Source organism: Diuraphis noxia, unplaced genomic scaffold (genome assembly GCF_037042655.1).
Source record: "Diuraphis noxia isolate RWA-SAM2 unplaced genomic scaffold, SU_Dnox_SAM2 contig0003, whole genome shotgun sequence".
NCBI lineage: Eukaryota > Metazoa > Arthropoda > Insecta > Hemiptera > Aphididae > Diuraphis > Diuraphis noxia.
This window is the reverse complement of record NW_028301713.1, coordinates 51,907,306-51,930,245: the sequence shown is the minus strand read 5'-3', so window position 1 is coordinate 51,930,245 and position 22,940 is coordinate 51,907,306. Positions and strand designations below refer to the sequence as shown.

Here is a 22,940-nt window from a genome sequence, read left to right as displayed (position 1 = left end):
CAATATCCTGATAAATTCTATGAGTATTACCGTATGTCAATTTCAAGTTTTGATGAGTTGCTAAAAACTCTACGGCCACATATAACGAAAAATACCACAGAATTTCGTAATCCGATATCTGCTGAGGAACGTCTAACAATTACTTTAAGGTAAGTTTTTTTTTTATATTACGTATAAAAGTTAAGTTTTTCAACGTGATATATGTATATGATTATTAATAGTTAATAAGTTATCACTAATCATTTGTTATCAAAAATTAAAAATAATAATTTTTATTTTTTAAAATAATTTCTGTATTAGGTTATGAAAATACACAGACAAACAGTATATATTATAAGAAAAAAAAATGTAATACTTTATTTTTATTCAAAGATCAAATAATATTTAACAGTATAGTATAAATTATAACATTAAAATATAACAATCTTCGTTATTTAATTATAAAATATAAAAAATGAAACAATTTCTTGTTCTTAAAAAATTAAAAATTACATTCTTTTTTAACGTCATTAATACATAATAAGCGACATATAATATTTTACTGTATAATAAAACCTTGTTATTTTAATATTTATAAAAAAAAAATAAAAATGTCATGTTTGAATTTAAAAACTGAAATGACGCACCTTATTGCAATAAGTATAATTTAAATTTTACTTATTAATCATATACTGTTAAAATTTTTCAAACAATTCTCCACTAGTAGTAGGTTGTTGGGATTGATCAGATATATAAGTATATGAGCTTTTAGGATATGGTGTGGAATGTTTAGCATTTGGATTGAAATTAGATGAATATATTGGCAAGGGTTGTGGCATAAGATTATGATTTTCATTGTTCCCCATGCCGGGATTGAATGAAGGACATATATTTGAATATTGAGTTGGAATAGAGACATTCTGACTAGTGTTTTGACTAATGTTAAAATATGGTGGAGTTGATGGTACTTGATTAGATCCTAATGATACGTTCCTAAAATATTGTAGAGCCATGAGACGAAAATCTGTTTTTTGATCATAGTTTAGTCTTTTATAATCGGGTAATAAGGAATATAAAAATGCCTTATCAGGATCAGAAGTTACATCTTCTTCGGAAGTAGCTAAATTGCTTAGTAACTCTTTTTGAAATGGTGTCATCTTTTGTACCTTGGAACTATTTTGTTTTTTACTTTTTGGAGTTGAATATCTGTCAGATTGAGGTGGTATCATTTCACTATCTAAAACCAACTCGTAGGATGAATCTTCTCCACCGGTATTTTCCACTTGTTCTTGTACACTTTCATCGAAATTACCTGTCGTCCTATGAGCAAATAAAAAATAATTCATCTAGTTGTCATTACTAGTGAATAGTGATGTACGTTTTTATGAATATTTTGTGTTATGATCATTTTTAAAAATTAGAAAATTATGAAAATTTTATAATTTCTTATCAAATAAAACTAACTAGGTACTCTGCAGGGGCGTAACCGGAAATATTTATAAAAAAAAATTATGTAGGTACAAAATGTGTCACAGCGCAGTGGTCTGATCTAGGGGAATAATTTTTTTGGTAATTTTTAACAAAAACTGTGATTATTTTTGAATTCAAATTCAAAACTCAAAAATTATTTTTGTGTTTCAAAGTATTTTTAAAAATCTAAAATTTTTGAGTTTGATTGCATTATAAATATGTTTGTAATAAATATCTTTATTATATTAAATATACTTAAGATTATAATTTAGATTTATATATTCATTACCTTCTTTTTTTAATTATGTGCTGCAAGAACGTAAGTGATTCTGCGTATACATATTTTTTTCTTTTAGCACTATCGCCACTTTTACCCTGATTCATAAATTTTGAATAGTGGTCTCTAATATGTCTCCATTTGGCTTTCAGATCGGTCACTATAATAATATTAATTTATAATATTATAAATAATTAATCAAATCAGTATAAAATTGAATATTTACGTGGAGCCTTGTTTAAAATTTTTCATCCTTAGATAAAAATGTTGAACATTTTATAAATTTTTAACTACAAAATAATTATTAAATTTTAAATTTCATAAATTTTGTCAAAATTCTAAGTTTAAATGCTTATAAAAAAAAATTGAGCCTATGTATTTTTAATATTTTTCAATTGCTATTGTAACAATATATCCAGAGCTTAGTATTATATTTTCACGCATTTTTACCCAACAAATAAAAAAATTGTATTGATATTTATAGAATAAAAAACTACAAATATCCGTAAACAGCTCAAAATAAGTCAAAATGTTTTAAAAATATTATGCTGTATAGAAAATGCTAATATAAACATTCAGTCAGAGTTACACCAAAAACCAAAATCGATTTTGAGTAAAAATTCCCGTTATTCCTTAATTTTTCTTTTGTTTTTCACAGCGCTTTTAAAAACTACTGGAAAATGTTTACTTTTGACCCCCTAAAGTATTAACTAGATTCACTTTTTTATCAGAAAAAATACTGTTGAAGAAAATCTAAGCACTTTTACTATCCTAAAAAGTGATGACAGACACAAAAAAGAATAAAAGTATAAAATATAATATAGGTATATAAAAAAATACACATTATTTAAAATCAATACATTCATCGCTCCGGCTTATAGAATCTAAAAAATTAAATATTCGTAATTTTTACGTATTTTGTCAAAATCATAACTTCAGACGCTCATATACGTTATTGTGGATTTACGTTCAACTTTCTTTTTAATTTTAGCTAACAAAATTTAGAAACCTTGTAAACCTTGCAAGGAACCTATTGTATTACACATTTTAAAGTTTTTTATCGACATACATTTAAAAAAAAAAAATATTAATAATCTAAAATACTTAAGTTGAAAATATGGAATCATTATTTCGAAATCTTATCGTGTACACTGACACAAAAAAAAAAAAAATAATAAAAAAAAACATACACATTGTAAAATTAATGCATTCATTGCTACGCTAGAATGTAAAAACTAAAAAAAGCGACCCATCAAAATGTATTTGTTAATAATGTATTTTTTGTTTATTAGATATTTATCTACTGGTACGTGCTTCGCTGCATTAAAATTTGATTTTTGTGTGGGAAGAAGTACGATTGGAGTGATCGTAAAAGACACTTGTAAGGTGATATGGTCAATTTTAAATTCTAAAGAGATGCCTAAACCGACCAAAGAAGATTGGGTGGAAATATCAAATATATTTTATTCTAAAACAAATTTTCCAAATTGTCTAGGAGCAATAGACGGCAAACATATTAGGTGTAGAAATCCCAACAACTCCGGTTCGTTCTACTTTAATTATAAGAAGTATTTCTCTATCGTTTTGATGGCAATAGTTGATGCAAATTTGAATTTTGTTGTAATCGATGTTGGTTCATATGGTCGTGAAGGGGACTCCAATGTGTTCAAGGAGTGTGCATTTGGTAAACAATTATATGAAGGTAAATTGAACATACCAGAACCAGTTACTTTACCAAATACAAGTTCCAACCCACAACCATATGTGTTTATTGGGGATGAAGCGTTTGCTTTACATACAAACTTACTTAGACCGTACCCTGGACGTAACCTTACTGATTCCCGAAGAGTGTTCAACTACCGATTATCCAGAGCAAGGCGCACAGTCGAATGTGCATTTGGAATACTCGCGAATAAATGGCGTGTTTTACATACGGCCATTCAGGTGGAGCCAGATTTCACGGATGACATTATAAAAGCATGTTGCATACTGCACAACTTTGTTCGTAAAAGAGATGGTATAAATTATGAAGATGCTGAAACGCACAACTTAGAAGATATTGAAGCTCGTGGAACAGGGACTCGTTCGCATGGTGTTGAAGTGAGGGATTACTTTGCCAACTACTTTATGGGCCCAGGAGCAGTAGATTTTCAATATGACATGATTTGATTTTTAAATAAAAATATAAGTTTTAGAATAAAATTATTTTTAAATTTAAAAATATTTTAATAAATGTATTAAATAATGTAATTTACATGACATCATAATATAATAATTGTATACTGCAATTTAATAAATATAAATATAACTTAGAATCCTTACCTTTACTTTCTTTTGCATGTTCTTCAAGCTCACTCCAATCTTCAAACATGTACTCACCAATCGTATTCCAACTTTTTTGTTTTATATGCTTATCCATATAATCTTTGGATCCAATTTCCCATATGGAAGGGTTATTTTGGATACATGATATAAATTTATCGGTATCAAAAACCATTTTTCAAAATATAAATATTTATTTAAATATTTAAAAAATATGTCCAGGTAAAATATTCAAAAAACGCAGCGGATAAAACGCACAGTGTGGCATACACGATTTAAAATAATGTGTTTTGATGACTTGTCCTGCCGATTCGTTTCCCGCCCGACCGCAACATGTTGCGGTCGGTTCGCGGCAGGAATCGACCGGTCCCGACAAAACGCTCTAATATAGCACCTATGATTAGAAACAATGCAAGTTGTTGTTCCGGTCGACCGGATGCGTTTTACCCGGACCCGCCAAAACGCATGGTGTGGCGAGGCCCTTATAATCGATTTATACAACTGTTATCATATTTTAAAGACGAAATTCATGAAATTTTCCTTCCCCAAAGTCATAATGTTAATATAAAAGACGCAATCAACAATAATTTGTTTGTAAGGGGGGAGGTGAGTTCGAATACGGAAACCCCCTTACTTAATAGTACCTACCTATAATATATATTATAATTTATCACATATAACGATAAACCGAAATTATGCGTTAATGGTTTCCTATACTGGGATATTGAACATTACTACAAGAGAGGGTATTATGGTAGAAATGTCGGCGAAAATACACGTTCAAATGTGATCTATAAGACGTGTAGTGGGTATGGATATAAATAAATAAAGACCTAAATAAACATATGAATGGCTTGTCACAGTAGAATCAGCAGCTGTGCACGTATGCTGTTTTGAAACAGCAGTGTGTTTTTAGCACATTAAAACTATATGCACGCGTATAATATATTATACAGGATGATTAACCTAACATAAAATCAGATTTTGAATAACTGCATTATTGGAGGAAAAGGTGGATGAATATGCTTAATGTTTATCACGTTGTATAATATGCAACCTAACCTAACTTAACCTATATTATGAGTATATAAGCGTAGTGCTCCTTTATCTACGTTATACTTAATGAGTGTAAAACGATTAACTCACAGCTAGCACCTACCTATCTATATTATTCTAATTCCATGTCGATATTATATCGCTATAAATTATGAGATATTATTGTTACGACGGTTTCGGAGGTTTTCGCCGGCCGAGATGACATACTCACCAGTGGCGTGCAGGCGTAATACGATATCTTGGATGGCGTGGGCGACGCGGGTTTCGAGTAGACGTGATAATTATTACTTCCGGCCGCCGTCGCCACGTAGCTGGTGGCGTAAGGTGACACGTGACTGCTGCCTTTGTTTCCGGCGACTCCGACGCAGTGGTTCGGGTGGTCGTCATCTGCCATCGACGCAGCTGTTTTCCGCACGCTTCTGATCGTCGCATAAGTACCGCTGGTGCTGGTCACCGAATTGACACGCACCAAAACGTTGGGATTGGCCACGTATGCGGCGCTCGTGTAACTGGTACTGAAAAAGCAAAACGTGGAAAACGCTAAGGCTATTAATTTTTTTTTTTTTTTTTCGATGAAAAAGAGAGAAACATATATTATAGTAAAACCGCAGGGGGCATCGTCGTACGATGTGTATAAGATGAAAAAAAATGGCACTGGCAAAAAAAAAATGGCGACACGCTGTTAAAGGTCTAAGAAATACGTCTGAGTAAATAAATATGGAAAAATATCTAAAAAAACACGTTACAGTAGAAGTCGAGGACAAAATTGTATAAATGCGAAAGAAATACGTAGGCAATCAATAATATTGTACCTATATATAGGTAGTAGGAGAGTGGCCAACATGAATACGTCTACGAGCCACAAGGATAAATATAATGATATCAAGAGCCAATATGTTATAAATATATTTTTATGATTTTATCGTTAATAAGTGAATATTGGTTTTTTTAAAATAAAACACGAGCGGCATACGACTATGACAGTGTGACGACTATGGCAAGTTGGCCACCCCGGCTATAAGTGTAATATATAGTACCTTCTTGAATAAAATCAGGTCAGACCAGACTCGTCGTCGTTGGACTTGGGGGCATTTATCATATTGTTTCGAGTTCTTATATATAGACAGTGAAGAATGGTGTAATGTGATTATAAGCATTTGAAAGCAATACGCTATAGATAAATCATCGAATTTGACAAATTGAACGAAGTTCTAAAATGGTCCACATTATTTCACTCGAAATCTCAATTTTAAAATATCCACGCCATTAAATTTGAATTGCCCATAAAACTTATCTACATGTCAAATTATCAGAACGTACCAGTGCTGTAAGTGAAATACGTAATGCTTTTCGTATATAGGTACTTGTCTTAATAGGTATATAAATATAATGGGTATTTCAATAACTTTTTGTTTTGTTTTGTCTAGTAATTTATATATTTACAATTCACGTCAAAACGATGACATAATATTCGTGTTTTACTTAACTATTACGGTAACTGATTATGTTGCCAAATCAATATAATTTTTAGATTATTTGAAGAAACCGTATTTGTGCTTGAGTGCGGCCATAAGTTACCCAGTATAAGTTCTAAGTACTATAAGTTACTCCTAGCAGTTACCACACCAAGGGTGAAATTGCAGTAACTTAATAATTTATAAGCTTATCGCTATGATGACATGCCAATTCATAAAGAAAAATACGAGAAATTATCGCGGGGTTTAAAAATTAAAATGTTTATGTTTCTGCAGATGAAATATTTATTATTATTATTATCTATAGATATCCAATCGTAATTTTTAGCAATATTTTAAGCTCTTGGCATTATTCAGGAACGTATATTGTTCGGTGAACATAAATAAATATCATAATTTGTCATAAAAATATAAAGCATATAAATTAATTCTAAGCGCCAAATATTGTTTGCTTTTAATTTTATTTATGTAGTTGAACTCACTTTAGTGGAAGCAAAAAGTAGATTTAGTTTTAAAAATCAACAAAAGTTAGAAAAAAATATTTTTTTTTTTCATAACGATTATCCTTTGAACGTTAAACTATATAGAAATATATATTGTGTTGTTAAAATTAATTATATCCTGGAAATGTTCATCGTAATAAAGAGTTGTATTACAAATTAAAAAGCATGAATGGTTGGCAAACATTACAAGGATATTCATAATTCATGCCTACATTATTATTATATTAATCATAATAAGTAGCGTAAAATGTGTTATTTTAAAACTTTTTTTTATGCGCTTAACGCGTGTTCAATTAGTGTTAGTTACGAGCTAAGTGTATTACATCATGAGTTATGAAATTATAGTAAATATGATTATCAGAATATTTTTTACGTGGAATTTTTATTATTAAACCGCTTGGATTTGATGAAATGCTAACGATCATATAACCGGCAAAATTAACCTAATTTAATAGAAAGCTTTAAAATGTTTAAAATTAGTCTTTATCACGGAAATTCATACAACAGCTGCATTTAGGTAAGTAGGTTGGTACGTACTTTCGATAAGTTCATTATATTTTTATAATAAATTCAGAGAACACAGTTTTATATGATTTATTACAAGAACTTTGTTATACGCTATTACAAATATCCTTTAATCTCCTGAAACAAATATAATCATTTTTGATATAACCATGTGTTCATATAAACAAGAGACCACTGGGGAATTTCACGTTATGTGTCACGTTTTCCTCCCCCCATTCAAAACAATATTTATTGAAGGCAGGTAAATGCCATGAAAAATATCAATCAATCACTAACACATATTGAATAACGATAATAACAACAACGACAAATTGTGTTACTGTGGATTAACAGATTAGCTTTAAATAAATGTTATACCATGTTTTTATCTAGTTTTAAAATGTCATTCACTTTTTATATATTTATTTAATTATAAAAATTATTTTGTTTTTAAGTACGTTTTATAGAATTAATCAGCGAAAAATAATGTTCGTCCGTTGAAAGACTTTTTAAAACAATTTTTTCCCCAAACTAAAAAAAGAAATAGATAATATTTACATAACTTATAGCCAAATCCCGTTAGTTATATAATTCATATTCATATTCTACTATAATATATTAACGTAATTTTCAAACAGGTTAAATTTTGCTCTTATAACATTAAACATGTAAAAATATAACTCGAAAAACAATTTGATGAAAATACAAAATTTCATGTTCATAAAAACTTTACTTTTTTGAAATTTCCTAGGAATATGTCTTTTTCGCGAAACGTGAAACTTATTACCTTAAGGGTTTACAGCAGCATATTCTAGAAAGTTCGTTAAAGCTTCAGATTTATATACTTCTAGAGAATGTTTAATGTAAAAAACTTGGTATGCTCCTCTTTAATTAATAAACAAATAGAAATTCAAGAACTAAATAACATACTTGCTGTTCATCTTAAAGTATATTATATATAATGTATGTAAACATAAAAAATGAAACCAAAAAATCTGTAATACGCATGATATATGGTATTCTATTTTATAGGTAAATATAGTTTATTACTAATAGGTGCATATGTGATACGCAATAGTGGTGTGGTACTACGGGGGGGGGGGGTGGATCTCCCCCTTGGTTAAATATAAAATTATTACATGAAATAAATTTTTTTATGACTTCTATTTTTGAGTACTTATTATTGTATTTAATGTGAAAAATATTTCGTTCTCCCCCCCCCCCCCCTGGAATTGGTCAAGGACCACCACTGATACGCATCGTCATCTTATACAATAGCTAATAACATTATTTACCATAGTCAGTATCACAATATTTAAAACTTTCTTGTTAGTTACAATTCATCAATTTATTTATAAAATATTTATATCTTATTTGCAATATTATTATGTTTTCTGGGAATATTATTCATTTTTTATTTTTTATATATTATAATATTGCATTAGGTACTATATAATATTTACTCTCGATTATATTATAATCCTATGCAGCGAAGAATGTTGCATTTTGTAATCACGTGAATGTAATAACTTCACAAATTTTACATTATTATTATTGTTTTTGTTTGTACTTAAAAAATTACCTCATAAGCACTGACCATTTGAATTAATTTTCTGCAGGTATTGATATACAGAGGGACTTGTATAAATTACACAATATAACGATACCAAATACACATATCATATACGTGATATAAAATATTTAATTATCAGTTAATTTATACCAGAGCTAATTAAATACTATACCTAGTTAATAGTTTATTGTGCTAGTTAGAACTGAAAACGAATTAGATGGCGGAGAAGATAGAATTATGTTCTTAATAGAATGATTTGGCCAATTATTCCGGAAGTGCTGAATATTCTCTGGTCTGAGTGTTGATGTTGTGGACTCCAAATTACGACGTGCATATTGAGTCATTACGAAACTATTTGATATGCTTTATATTTGTAGTTTCGCAAATTCTAATAGTCTTATGATTACTATATATGTATATAATAAATTAATTACCTAATTTATTGCATAACACGTTGAATCCCAAGAATTTTACAAGAAATAATTTGAACATATATTTACGCAATAGGGTTAGATGAAGTTTGGATATTTGTTATTATTATTATAACGATTTGAATATGCAAATAATAGTCTGAACGCTGAAAATTAGTGAATAGGTACATACAAAATTTGTGTACTTACTTTTAAATTTTATTTTGATTACTTATAACTACCTACCAGCATTAATTTAATAATTTTCAATAATAATTGATGTAATTTATTGTAGCCAATGGTCCCATAGTCACCGAGGCATTAATAATAATAATAAAAACAAATAATTGATATTTTTATTTAAACTATTGTAAATATAGCGAAAATGTAAAAACATTAAAATATAAAGTATATTTTAAAATAGATAAAAAATCTATAACAAATGATTGAACTGATTTTGAAAAAAATAAAACCATGAAACATAAATAATAAATATTTTTATTCAATCTAAATCCAAAACATAAAATTATAAAATATTATTTATATATATATAGTTCACTTAGTTAAAACCTATACAACTACCATAGTGAGTTCCCATTAGAATATATGACAATCTCGTGAGTGGAGATGAAAAAAAAGTTGAAAAATAGAACTAATAAACCTATATCGTTACGAATAATATATGAGGAAAGGATAAATGTTAATCGTTTTAAATAGTTGTTATAAAATGTTAAGTACAATCCAACTCGTCAGTATACATCTTCAGATGGCATTGTAAATAATATCCATTGTTAACTTACTATTGTAAAAAGAAGTATAAAAGTTTCTTATATATGTTAGTTTGACAAAACTAATAAAATGAAATAGTGCCTGACTCGAAGCAATTAGATAATTATTTTATATTGCGTATCTGGCCTGAAATGGAGAATAAGAGTGCAATAATGCTATAGGGGACTGCCAAAAGAACTTTGTTTCACAACATATAGTCATAATGAAATAAAACGTTTGAAAAAAAAACACATACACCTATGTAGTTTTAATCTTAATCCAACATTGATTTTAAATCTCTAATCAAATACGCACAACGTTTTTACAACACAACAAGAGTTTTATTCTATGTATTGTATATACGTATTATGTTATTTCATGAGTATTTTGAAAGAAAAAAACTATATGAATGGATATTTTTGAATCATTAGAATTCGTAAAATAACATTAGATTAATAATTTTCTTTTTTTTATCTACTATTATGCTACATATTTAATAACTATCAAAAATTGTAGTTTATATTCAATGTGATAAGACAATAATTGTGTTATTACACAAATACAAAGCGTTAAAGTTATTGTCAATTTGTGATCGTTTTTTAAATAATTATCGTCACTAGTAAACACGAAATTGCATAAATTAATAATAGAACGAAAAGTTAAAATGATGAAAAAATAATGACTTGGTATGTTGATTTACATTTTTTTTTCTAACGCCTTTGTATTAAAAAACCAACTTTTTAAGTTTTTTTGCTTGGAGACCATTTTTGGTGATGGTTTCAAAAAATAAGTTTGCCCTAAACTTTCCAGAATAATATATAATATATATCATAACATGAGGTGGAACTGGAAGTCGCTGCATCTTTTAAAAGTTACTTTTTAGTACAATCACATATATGGTTTAAATAATATTATATTATATCAATCAAAGTTAGTAAAAAACATCAGTTTTTATAGAATATTGTGTCACATTTGGATTCATAGATTAAATTTGGATATTATTTGAGTTTTATATATTACATTAAATTATGAATAGTTTTTCTTACAAATCTTACAAATAAAAATATTACATGATAGGTATTGCTTAATTTGTGGAAAGATAAAAAACATCAAATTACAATAATTGAGGCAATATTGTTACCACCATAATTCAAATATAATATTATGTATTATCAATAGTCATGCGATAACAATATATTTTCGATGGATTATTTCGATCTTTATGTTACTGTATTATTATGATAAAATGTAGGAATACTTACTGCAACGATTCTTTGGACTTGGACCTTAGCAGCGATTTGTTGGTGCGCTTGTAAGCCAGGGCGAATGTGACGGCTACCAGTGTAACTATGAGTGCAGAGCCGCACCCGAGTGCAAAGAAGAACGCACCGTGCGCGGGCATCAACTCTTCCGGCGCTTCGTCACCACGTTTGGGTGAAGTCAACGCGGTATTTCCACTACCAGTGGTGACCACATCAGTGGCGACATGCACTGCAGTGGTGCCTGGCCCACTGTACGACGGTTGCAATACTAAAGTATTGTCGTTTTTGTAACCATCATCGGGTTGTAGTCGTGGCGGAGGAGGAGGTGGTTGGGCTGCAGGCTGTGGAACGTGTTGCTGTTGGCCCGGAGGCAATTCATCAATCAGGTTCGTCTCCAACGAACCATCTTTGCCTATGGACACAAGCAATATTTTTTGCAATTTTAATGACGCAATGCATTACAAGTCGTGTCGATTTACGACCGTATTGAAGAGACTTAGCACCCCGCCTACTATATCGAAAACAAAAATCTAAAAAACAGTTAGGGGGGTTTTGTTTTCGTTTTTTTTTTTTTTTTTTTGGGGGGGGGGGAAGACTAATATTGTGGTTGCTTTAGCCTACAAAATGAGTTTTCCTAGATAATTTGTTACGAACAGTCTGAATTTTAATCCACGCTTCTGCAGCAAGTGCATTCGACTTGGTAATGACGAAACACGATGGTTATAGTTGTGATATTTTTTCACTAAATCTTTGTTTATCGGTTATAATTATGATGTTTTATTGTACCAAGAAGCTGGAGTTTATACAACAACATGATTAGGTTAACTCGGACACATCTTGAATAACCACAGTACTGCCACCGAAATGACGACCCCGTTTCCCGTGCGCTGCATTGCAGTCGTCCTAACTGATCGTTTATAGTCGGTGGTAAACTGCTATATATATATATATATATTTAATTATGTTTGTATAAAATATTGTTTGACGTTTTCATTTATTTATTAACAACCCGCAAACTGCAACTATAACAACAAAATATTTTGTGGACACAAAATTGACAAAACTTCTTTTGGGTTTGATAAAACGTTCGTTTCTTTAGACTTTTGTTCGGTTTAAATCAAATTAACGCCACCACTTGTATGAAACGCGAATAACTGTGCTGCTACATCTCTACAAATATTTATTTTCATAATGGTTTCCACTTCTTACCAGACGAAAAAAAAAATAGTAATAATAATAATCAACACGAAATAGTCTCGTAAAAACTACGCCAGGTATCTTCTAACCATTTAGAGTTTATAGATAATTTTTCAGCCCGTTAACACAACACCGAACTATAGAAAAATTCGATAATATAATTTTATTAATTTCGTAAGGATTTATCATGCAACTCTAACAAACGAAAAATATAGTTTTATTCATTGGCACATACCTAACTTTATTGTAAAATAAATATACTCATCATAATTATTATTGTGGCGGGCAAGTAGATTTTTAGTTTTACTAATAAATTAAAACAAGTAATTGCATTTATTATACAACGTCAAAAACTGTGCAGGTTTATTGCAACAAATAATTTTTATTTGGTTTCTGAATTATTTATTTGAAGTTTTAAAAATGTATTGCACAAAAATATTCGTTTAATTGGTTAAATCAATTATATAATTATATAAGCCTTGATTATTGTAGTTCACTCATGAGGAAAATCAATTATTCAGTTTCATAAGTTTCATTTGAATAATCAATAATTCAATTTACGGCTTAACTAAACATTATTATGTAGGTATCTAATATTTATATGAATATGGTGTAGAAAATAAATTGATGATTTAAATAAAATTAAAACGCATTTAATACGTGTTTCCAATTTTCCATAAACAAAAATTATAATTATAACCTATTATTATAATTATTATTATAACCTACTATAACCTTTAGTAACACAATGTTACATTAGTACTAAAAATACCCACAAATTACGATTAATAGATATTTGTCATCAACATCGTTGCATGATTTTATCGGACAAAATAGTTTTATAAAGTCTTTTCGCCACCTAATCATCACCTATCCCATCAACTATGTCCCATTGACTGCACTATTATAGATTATACTGAATGGCGTAGGTACTTATAAAAAGCTATTAGTGTCGTGACTTCAAAGTTGAATAAATATTTAAAAATCCCACTATCTAAAGTTTCTTGAATGGATGATAGCCTCTTCGACAAGTCACCTAATCATAGTACTTCGCTTACATTTATTTTAAATTTAATACATGTTGTGTTACAACTAATTAATGTTAAATAACGATATTTTTGAATTTGGTGAAATGACAATTTTTTAATTCAACTACGTATAATATTGAGTTATTTATAATAATATTATCATGGTTAGTATATTGTTTAACAAAAAACTACGTCATAATATTAACTATACTACGTTGCGATAAAAAAAATTACAAAATCACAACTACTTGTACCACACGTAGGACACCATCACGGTAATAATAATAATATTTGTGTCATTGTTATTCGTTTTGACATTTTAGTGGCGTTTAATAATAATGTATAAGCCATACCATAATTATTTTAACAGCGAACATAATTATCAATATACATCAGTTGAATTTCGGTTGAATTTTGTATTTATTTTAAAAAGTTTGTTAACACAGTTTGATGTTCAAATAAAATTAAAATCATTTTTTAAACAAAACTTAATTTATTTTCACATTTTTATGCAATTATTTTTTATTTTTTATATTTTAAACGACAACCTTTGCTTTTAAATACATTTCTAGTTTCAAAAGTATTCAATATAAATTAAAATTTAATTTAACTGTAAATTTTCTCTTGTTATTATTCAAAGACGAATTTTTTTTTTTTTAATGTGTTTCAAATTATTATTTAGAATTATTTTTTCTAAATGAAGTAGGAACATTATTTTGAAAATAACAAAAAATAACCGAAATAATAAAAGTTTATTGACAAACAAATTACTTTGTATAGTATAATATTTTAACATAATATATTATACTATACAAGTATTTATAATATTACGTTACATGTGGTATACATTTTGTATTGATTGCCACGTGCTATCGAACCTATGGTGTAACTGTAATAATATAATAACTATAATATAATAACTGCACGCTGCGTTGACATACCGTAAACAATGAAAATTAAAACGTCTGTCTGGCGCGCACAAAACGGTTTTATGTATTTTCAAAACGAAGAGACATAATAGTATAATACACTGTATTTTCGAACTTTATTCTGCGTAGTAGTTTTAATTAATTAAATCGTAGTCTGCGTACACCGCCCTTCGGCACTCACCGTCAGATTAATTATTATCGAACAGCCTAATCTGCACCTCCATACTCGTATTATTATTATTATTATTGTTGTTGTGTATATATATATATATATATTATAAACATGTCTATATATTATGTGTATCCAAGTTCCGTTTCACCTCGTCCCCCGTCACCCACTACTGGCGCAACTACTGTGTACCTATATAACCTTTGACGGTGGCGGTTCGATCGACCTAACGTAACCGCCGGCAGGAACTCCACTTCAAAGGCAATGCGTAGTTCAAATACACCACAAAGCGAGTAATTTGAAATGCAAAATGGGCTGAAAGTGTAACGGTGCCCGAGATGGTTCGAGGCGTTAGATAATGTTGCAAAGGAGCTGGAAGAATCCCATATACAAGTTTGTACATCGGCATTGGCGAACAAATCCACTCGAGTCTCAAATACCAGCAATGTAGTATAGTATTATAATCAGTTATGAACGGTTACACCAACAACAACAATAATACTAATAGTACAAGCTTGAAGGGTCGACTCGTAAACCAGGTTGAGAGAATCTAATCGAGTTCAAGTGTTTAGATTTGGTTGTCCGCGAGGATGTTCCTGTATAAACATTGCAGTTTGATTTGTAAAAGTTGAAGCTGGGGGAGGTTTACTATAATGGTTATAGAGAATTAATCATATAATAAGACTATATCATGGAATAGGTACGAAATGATTATAGATTTGATGAGGTGGAGCACAAGCATTAAAATAATATTATATAATATGGTTGTGCATCACCACACTGATATTGTTTTTTGTTATTTCGTGAGATAAAGGCGAACAACGTTATCAAAATCATAACAATAATATTATAATTACCGATGAGTGAGTCTAAGAGCATGTCGGTGGTCTTCAGGCATATCTTGTTCCGATGGAACACCAGTGACACGTTACCGTGTTTGGGGTTAACCGCAGTTATGTTGATAGTGAGCACAACGTGTACCTCGGAGCTCACTACGCCCGTGCACGGCATTTTAAGCCGGAACACCTGAACGTGAGACGGTACCCAACCGGATTCAGGGATGTCCAGTTCCGGTTTCTTCATCGCTATGCCGTTGTTTGACTCCACTTTCCACGTGTACGGTAACTGCAAAACGAAAGTAGAATAATTATAGATTTATAGTTATTGTTTAGAAATATTAATATTAACGGAACATTGTTTTTTGATTTTGTAAATTGAGACAGAATTTTCGGGTGCCAGAGAATTGGACCACATTTTACCTACCTACTTCGAATAAAATATTTGTTTATATTTTTACTACCCGGAGATTGGGTCATAAAAGTATAGCACACAAATATGTATACTATTAATACGAATACATAATATTTATTAACTAATATTATTTTTTGTCCAACAAATACAAATATAATTCGTTAAATAATAAATATTTTGTTTCAAATACTTATATACAAATTCAAGAAATTTAATATAAAACACGGTCAATTAAGTTAATCAAACAATTAAATATAACATAAAATAATTATTTTTTCTAATACTTAAAAGTATAATATGAAACAAACTTTTTCTAGTACATATATTATCATAAGATATCGAAGTTTAATGTGCGCTGCAGTGTTAGGTATTGTAGCAATTTATATAATATTATGACGCATTACGTTAAATTAAATTGTATTAAATTATTACTTTAAAATTTAAAATTTAATAGTGGCTCAATTTTCGGGTCTATCTATTATAAATGTAACATTTTGGTGGCCTAATTACCGCATACTATTTTGAAAAAGGTTAATTGTGGTCCAATTCTAGGGCGTCTGGATTTTCAACAAACAGAAAAATCATTTTATTAACAACTCGTTCAAAATTAATTTGATATTTTGATATATACGTCGAAATTCTCAATAATACAATATTTTTTGCAGTATTTGAAACTAGTTATGTACCAATTTATGCTGTCATTCTCTAAAATATTATTATTGTTAGGATTAAAAACATAAATTTTTTTATATACCTAATGTAATAGTATGTATTTACTTTTATAACTTCAAACTAGGTAAGTACGTATAAAAATGTATTTTCAAAAATGTCCATATTTTTCGGAATAATACGTAAGTGTTTATTCTTACCACATTGAATCAATGCAACTGCGTGACATATTATTTATGTAAACAGCACACTAAAATAATATTATAAAAGAATTTTTATAGAATGTATTTTGTAGGTACATCCATATCAAGGGCTGTGCAAATTAATGTAATTATTCTAAAAAGTTAGTGTCTACCTTTATTTATAATAAACGTCTGAATAAACGTACTTAAAAGTTATGAGTACCCTTACTTCTTACTGAAATGAAAAATATCTACAGTTGGCATTATAATATAATACCATAAACAATAAAACAAACTAAGAAACCTATAAAGCTTTTGAAATAGATGATTTCTGATCTTTGTTGTAGAAATTCATTGTTCCTCTCTTTATCTCAAAATAAGTGTTTTAAAGTTTTCACTCAAATGAATTCCAATTATTATGTATCAATAAACCTTCCCTTTTCATTATTAATTTAATGTGTATATATTGACTGTCGTTCGTCAAGGTTTTTGTATAACTCTTAACACTCGTGATTAATACAAAATGTTAAAAATGTATAGAATACATAATACCATCATGCATAATGCATATCATATTATACTTAAATTAAATAAAAGTCAAAAAAAATATTTTTAAAACATTGAATGTAAACAATAAATACAATTTTCGATACGGAAAAGTATTTCACTGTTGATCAAATCCGTACAATACGTTTTATATAATTATTTTACCTTTGTATCTTTCGAATTGAAATAAATACAAAAAAAAATTAATTTAAACTTATATATTAACGAAGAACCGTTTATGCGAAACATTTAATTTGCATAGAGTGACAAACTATATTCGATTGTGCAACTTTTATTTTTGCCTAACTTTTTCGCGGACCGCAGTAGGTACATCTGCAATAGTGGAAAGTTTTAATATCATGTCTATAAATTAAGCATGAGAAATGAAAACTTTAATAATCGAAGCTCGTCGTTGACCACCACGGCCGTGTCGTCGTATATGCGTTTATCATATACATTATGTAAATTCCGAAAGGTAATTCGACAGCGATAATAATGAGGGATTGCTGCAACGATTCCGTTCGTTACAAGACCCTCGAAAAACCATTATCGTCCCGTTTATACGAGGGAAGATAATATAATGATACAGACCCTTTTTTCCGGGGACCCAGAACAACAGAAGCAACAGCACTACTTCCACCACCTCGGGACGTCTGGGGAATACGTAAAATGAAAACGAAAGTAATCCGACGTGCAAAGTATAGACTGAGGGAGGCGTGCGACAGCGGTGTCGGTGCAGATGGAAGTGGTGGTGGTGTAAGTTTGACACGGGACTTAGGCTCGTGTCCAATTATCATTGTTGTGTATTATATCATATCATTATATTATATGTGTATAGTCGGTGCTGGCGCAGTGTTCCGGGCCGTTGCGAACGACTATCTATACATGTTTCATGGGGACAAATTATCCCCGGGAACAGAGGCGGTAGGGCGAGCAGGGAAAAGGAATAGGGATCGCGTAAATCCCACGTCAGTCACCTTTACCTGTGTGTATTATATTATTTTATTTATATTGTATAAAATGATCGGACCAATTGATACATATTATCATTATATTACAATATAATACAGTGTTATGTGAACGGACGGAGGTGGTGCACCTAAATATATTGTGTTGTATAATACTACACGCATACAATATAATATAATTCAGTCGTATGAGTTATAAGAACGACAACCGGGTAGGTTGAACTATTATATCGTTATTGTAATATCGTTATACGTCGTCGTCGTCGTCGTCAACTATATATACAATGTAAAAAAATATAATACCTTTTATATATGTGTATGTGGGGCGCTCAACGGTTCATCTGTGCGACTGCCGCGGTGCAGACAACTTACGGTGCAGATATATATAGGTACAATAGCACGAGAGACGTGTACGTGTGTGCACACGCATAATGCACCTTCGCGCGGCCCAACAATAGTATATTTTAGGGTTAAACATTGTTCACACACACGCTCACAAGTAATATATATAATGCCTGCGTATATAATATGTATATAAATATTTGTAAATGTTTTTTTCCACACCGTCCATCAGCGTCCGTGTGTATGTGTGCGTGTGTTGTGTACGCGAAACCTTTCCTCTCCTCGTCCTGCAGAGCCTATATAAAGCGATTACAAAAGCTCCTTTTTGAGGGGAGTGTGGAGAGGGAAACAGGCCTGTGTGACTATAAGTTTTGCCGAGATTTCCGACCCTGTTTCTGACACATGTGTCACACGCGGCGCGCCAAATCCCCACTCCAAGCACAACCTCTATCACACTTTCTCTCTCTGCCAAAACCACGCCGACTATACATGTATATATGTATACGGACGGTAAAGTGCGCGCGAATAGGCCATTGAATCCCATTTTCTCGACCCTTTGCACCGACCCGACACGACTGTATACCATTCGTATACACGGCCCGCGAGACATATACTCGAAAAGAGAGACAGAAAGACAGACAGAGACAGAGACAGGGAGAGCGAGAGAGAGAGAGAGAGAGAGAGAGAGAGAGAGAGTGATATGACGACCTTTGTATGTAAATAAACCACAGAGTCGCTTGTGGCTGTCACGAAATGTAACCGAATGTTTGTGTCTCTCCAGCGGCGCCCCCTGCATTCACCCAAAGTCGTTATACGTGTATTTGTTTTTTAACCAATTTTTTTTTCGTTCATGCTATTTTTTTCTCTGTTTTCTGTGTGTCAAAAATACTTATCCCTTTTCCGTTCGACTCACGCCCTACACTAAATATAATATAAAATATATACCTACTTGTCCATTAAAGCATACACTGATGTGTGAGCATGGCAGCGTCCACGATATTTTTATCGTCAGACTTAAACATCCTTCCGGCCTTACGTACCTATATAATATGATAATAACATACACAACAAACAACTGCAGTGCACACGCCTTTTCTTATCGTTGTCTGCATTTAAGACCCGTGCAACAATGAGATGCAGCGCGACTGTCGTATTATGTCATCGAGTTCTAATATGTGTTTAGAGTCTTTATATTATTATACATTAACGTATATGAGGGTGGGGGAGTACACGATGACAGGTCTCTCGCCCGTAAATCTCAACGAACTTGTACGTGATACAAACAAAAACCAATACAGCTGGAGTGATCTGATAATAAAATAGAAAATACGATTTTGTATACGCACAATTTTTATATTTTTCGTATAATCTGTGATAATAATACGTATCTATACGACTAGAACTGTAGTAGGTGCATCATCTGCAGTTAAGGTTGCCATCTTTGAAAGATGGCAGACCCGGAGATGTAATAGGCTGATAAGTAAAAAAAAAAGGTAAATAAAATTATACTGCAGTAGAATCTCGATAATCTAAACGAGTTTGGGGAAAGGGGTCGTTTGGATTAGCGATTAGTTGAGATTACATATAGCTTAAAAAAACATAAATTTTATTGTAATTTAAAATATGAAATTTTATTTTTATTCGTATTAATCGTGTAAAAACTCGTAATTTCAAAAATCAATGAGTATATAAAAATATTAATATAGTTATAAGTATAATTATGAACTTTACAATTTACAATATTGATTTTTTTTTTTTTTTTTGTACATTGGTTCCCATTATGCATTGGTACGCCTTGTCTCACATAATTGAAAAATTTTATTACCAGAAAATATTATTTATAAATAGTAAATACATACATATTATGGCGATAAGATAATTCTCAAGCCCGTTCGGATTACCGCGTCTTTCGGATTAGCCTGTGTTCGGATTATCGAGACCCTATACTGTATATTATATACCTATGCGTATACCAGATAAAAATAAAAATATAATTAATAAAATGCATAACAATTTGAAAAAAAAAGTTAATTTAATCACATATTTTATTAAATGTTGAAAAATACAAAATATATTTATTAAAGTTTAAAATTGTACTTTACATTTTTTGTTGCACATTTCAATACATTTTCTTGTTCAGGAGTTTTCAAAAACTGCAAAAATTCTTGGCAGTTCATATTATAATTTACTTTGACACATAATTCTGATTTTATCATTTCCACTGATAGTCGATTTCTTTCTTCAGTCCACAGATTTTCCATCAAATACACAAAAACGTTACTTATAGATATTGAAAATATTTTTTCAACAATTTTTGGAAGTTCAATGAAATCATATATTTTTAACAACTCCACCCACATTAAATCTGACGATACGTTCATTTTTAAAAGCTCAGCCCACACAGTACATTTTTTATTTCATCGTAAATTCGGATTTCTTCAATATTATTTAAACCTAATAGGTTGACAGATTTTATTGCATCGTTTACTCAATTATTTTATTTTTTAAATTAAAGTTCGAAAACATCTTAAAAATAGAATCGTTGAAATCGTAATATTTTTTTAAATGATCAATAGTTTTTTCGTACACTTCATTAGCTTCTTCATCTTGCTTGCTCATTTGGTTGAAGTGATGAAATACTTAAATACTAAAAATTAGAACTAATTTTACGATAAACCGGAGAATAATTCACTGAACCCGTAGCCCGTAGATTTATTTGTAAAACCGGAGTAACCGGGTGAACCCAGAGAGGTGGCAACCCTATCTGCAGTGTCGCAAATTATTATTTATTTATTTTACAGTGGACACACCTAGACGATTACGATCATATACATGTACACGAATAGGGACCAATGGATGTAGCTGTTTGGACGTCAAAAAAAAAATAATATATATATATATACATTATATATAAATTAAATAAATCATATTACTATAATTATAATAGATCATCATCAAATTATACCAAAAAGATTGAAAATTAATATTTTTGGTTTATTTATAGGTGTTTATAAATTATAAAACCATTTATATTATATGTTCATAATATGACTATATTGGTATCATATATCATATCTAACCTTATCGATTGTTATTGAATATTATACGTACTAAGGTTATTACCTATAGATTGAATTTTATCTTTTTGACAATATTCAAGTATTAGGTACCTAGAATAGCAATAAAATATATAACTTATTGGTTATTACAACCCCTAAATATATGTCATTTATCCACTCAATTCTATATATCTATTATAATCATTAATTTGTATTATTATTTTATTCCTTGTATTATTTGTATACTACCTACTTATATGAATTATTTAAAATGTAATAATTGTCAAATATTATTATAGGCAACTACTATAATTGTTATTGTTTTCTATATTGTAAATTGAACATTGTCCGTATAAATATTAAAATAAATAAATAATTAGTATAACTAATATAATTTGTTTTAGATATATTTTTAATTTTTACATTTTCTATTTTTATGTATATAATATAATATCATTAGATATAAATATTTTTTATTCGTAGTTACAGTATTATAAGTAACTTACTGATTTATAATTTTTTTATTTTTTTGACGACCAATTATTGTCCCCACGTCCAAACGGGAGCAAATTCCCCTCTCACCCATATATACTTGTGAAATCTCGCCACTGAGTATTACCGAATCACGCTCAGCAAGCGTAATTACAATTATAATAATATTTTATTATTAATACGTTAAAAATATAATACATTGTAATTATTGCCCATCGATATTAAACATATTATATAACAAAATGGTATTAGTTGAGTTCTATAAGTTTAATATTGATGTGAGAGCTACTCTTAATGATATTATAATAATTAATAATACGAGTAGCTGCTATCTTTATAATTATAATATCACCCTTATCAATGAAAGAGCTTAATACTATTTACATTCGAACTACCACAATATTCAACAACTATACTTTGCTGTTCTGGCCATAGAAATCAGTTATCAAAGGCGTCGTCTCTGCGAGCAGACTATTCAAAATCAGAACATACAATCACATCACAAACCA

At 29.9% G+C, this 22,940-nt stretch overlaps 2 protein-coding genes across 2 annotated transcripts in view; both read right to left on the bottom strand.

Moving 5' to 3' along the window:
- The window catches only part of LOC107168091 (inactive tyrosine-protein kinase Dnt-like), a 92,709-nt gene that overhangs the window by 17,218 nt on the left and 52,551 nt on the right, over window positions 1–22,940 (bottom strand). Inside the window, exons 4-6 of the mRNA XM_089221785.1 lie at window positions 15,780–16,047; window positions 11,600–12,011; window positions 5,316–5,619 (exon numbers count right to left, since the gene is read on the bottom strand). Coding sequence (XP_089077911.1) covers window positions 5,316–5,619; window positions 11,600–12,011; window positions 15,780–16,047 — 984 coding nt within the window. The remainder of the gene's footprint in view (window positions 1–5,315; window positions 5,620–11,599; window positions 12,012–15,779; window positions 16,048–22,940) is intronic.
- On the bottom strand, window positions 332–4,492 carry LOC149057517 (uncharacterized). The gene is made up of 3 exons (XM_089221786.1): window positions 4,049–4,492; window positions 1,739–1,886; window positions 332–1,299 (listed from the first exon to the last, which is right to left on the bottom strand). The coding sequence occupies exons 1-3, from the start codon at window positions 4,221–4,223 to the stop codon at window positions 675–677; spliced, it is 948 nt and encodes a 315-aa protein (XP_089077912.1). The 5' UTR covers window positions 4,224–4,492; the 3' UTR covers window positions 332–674.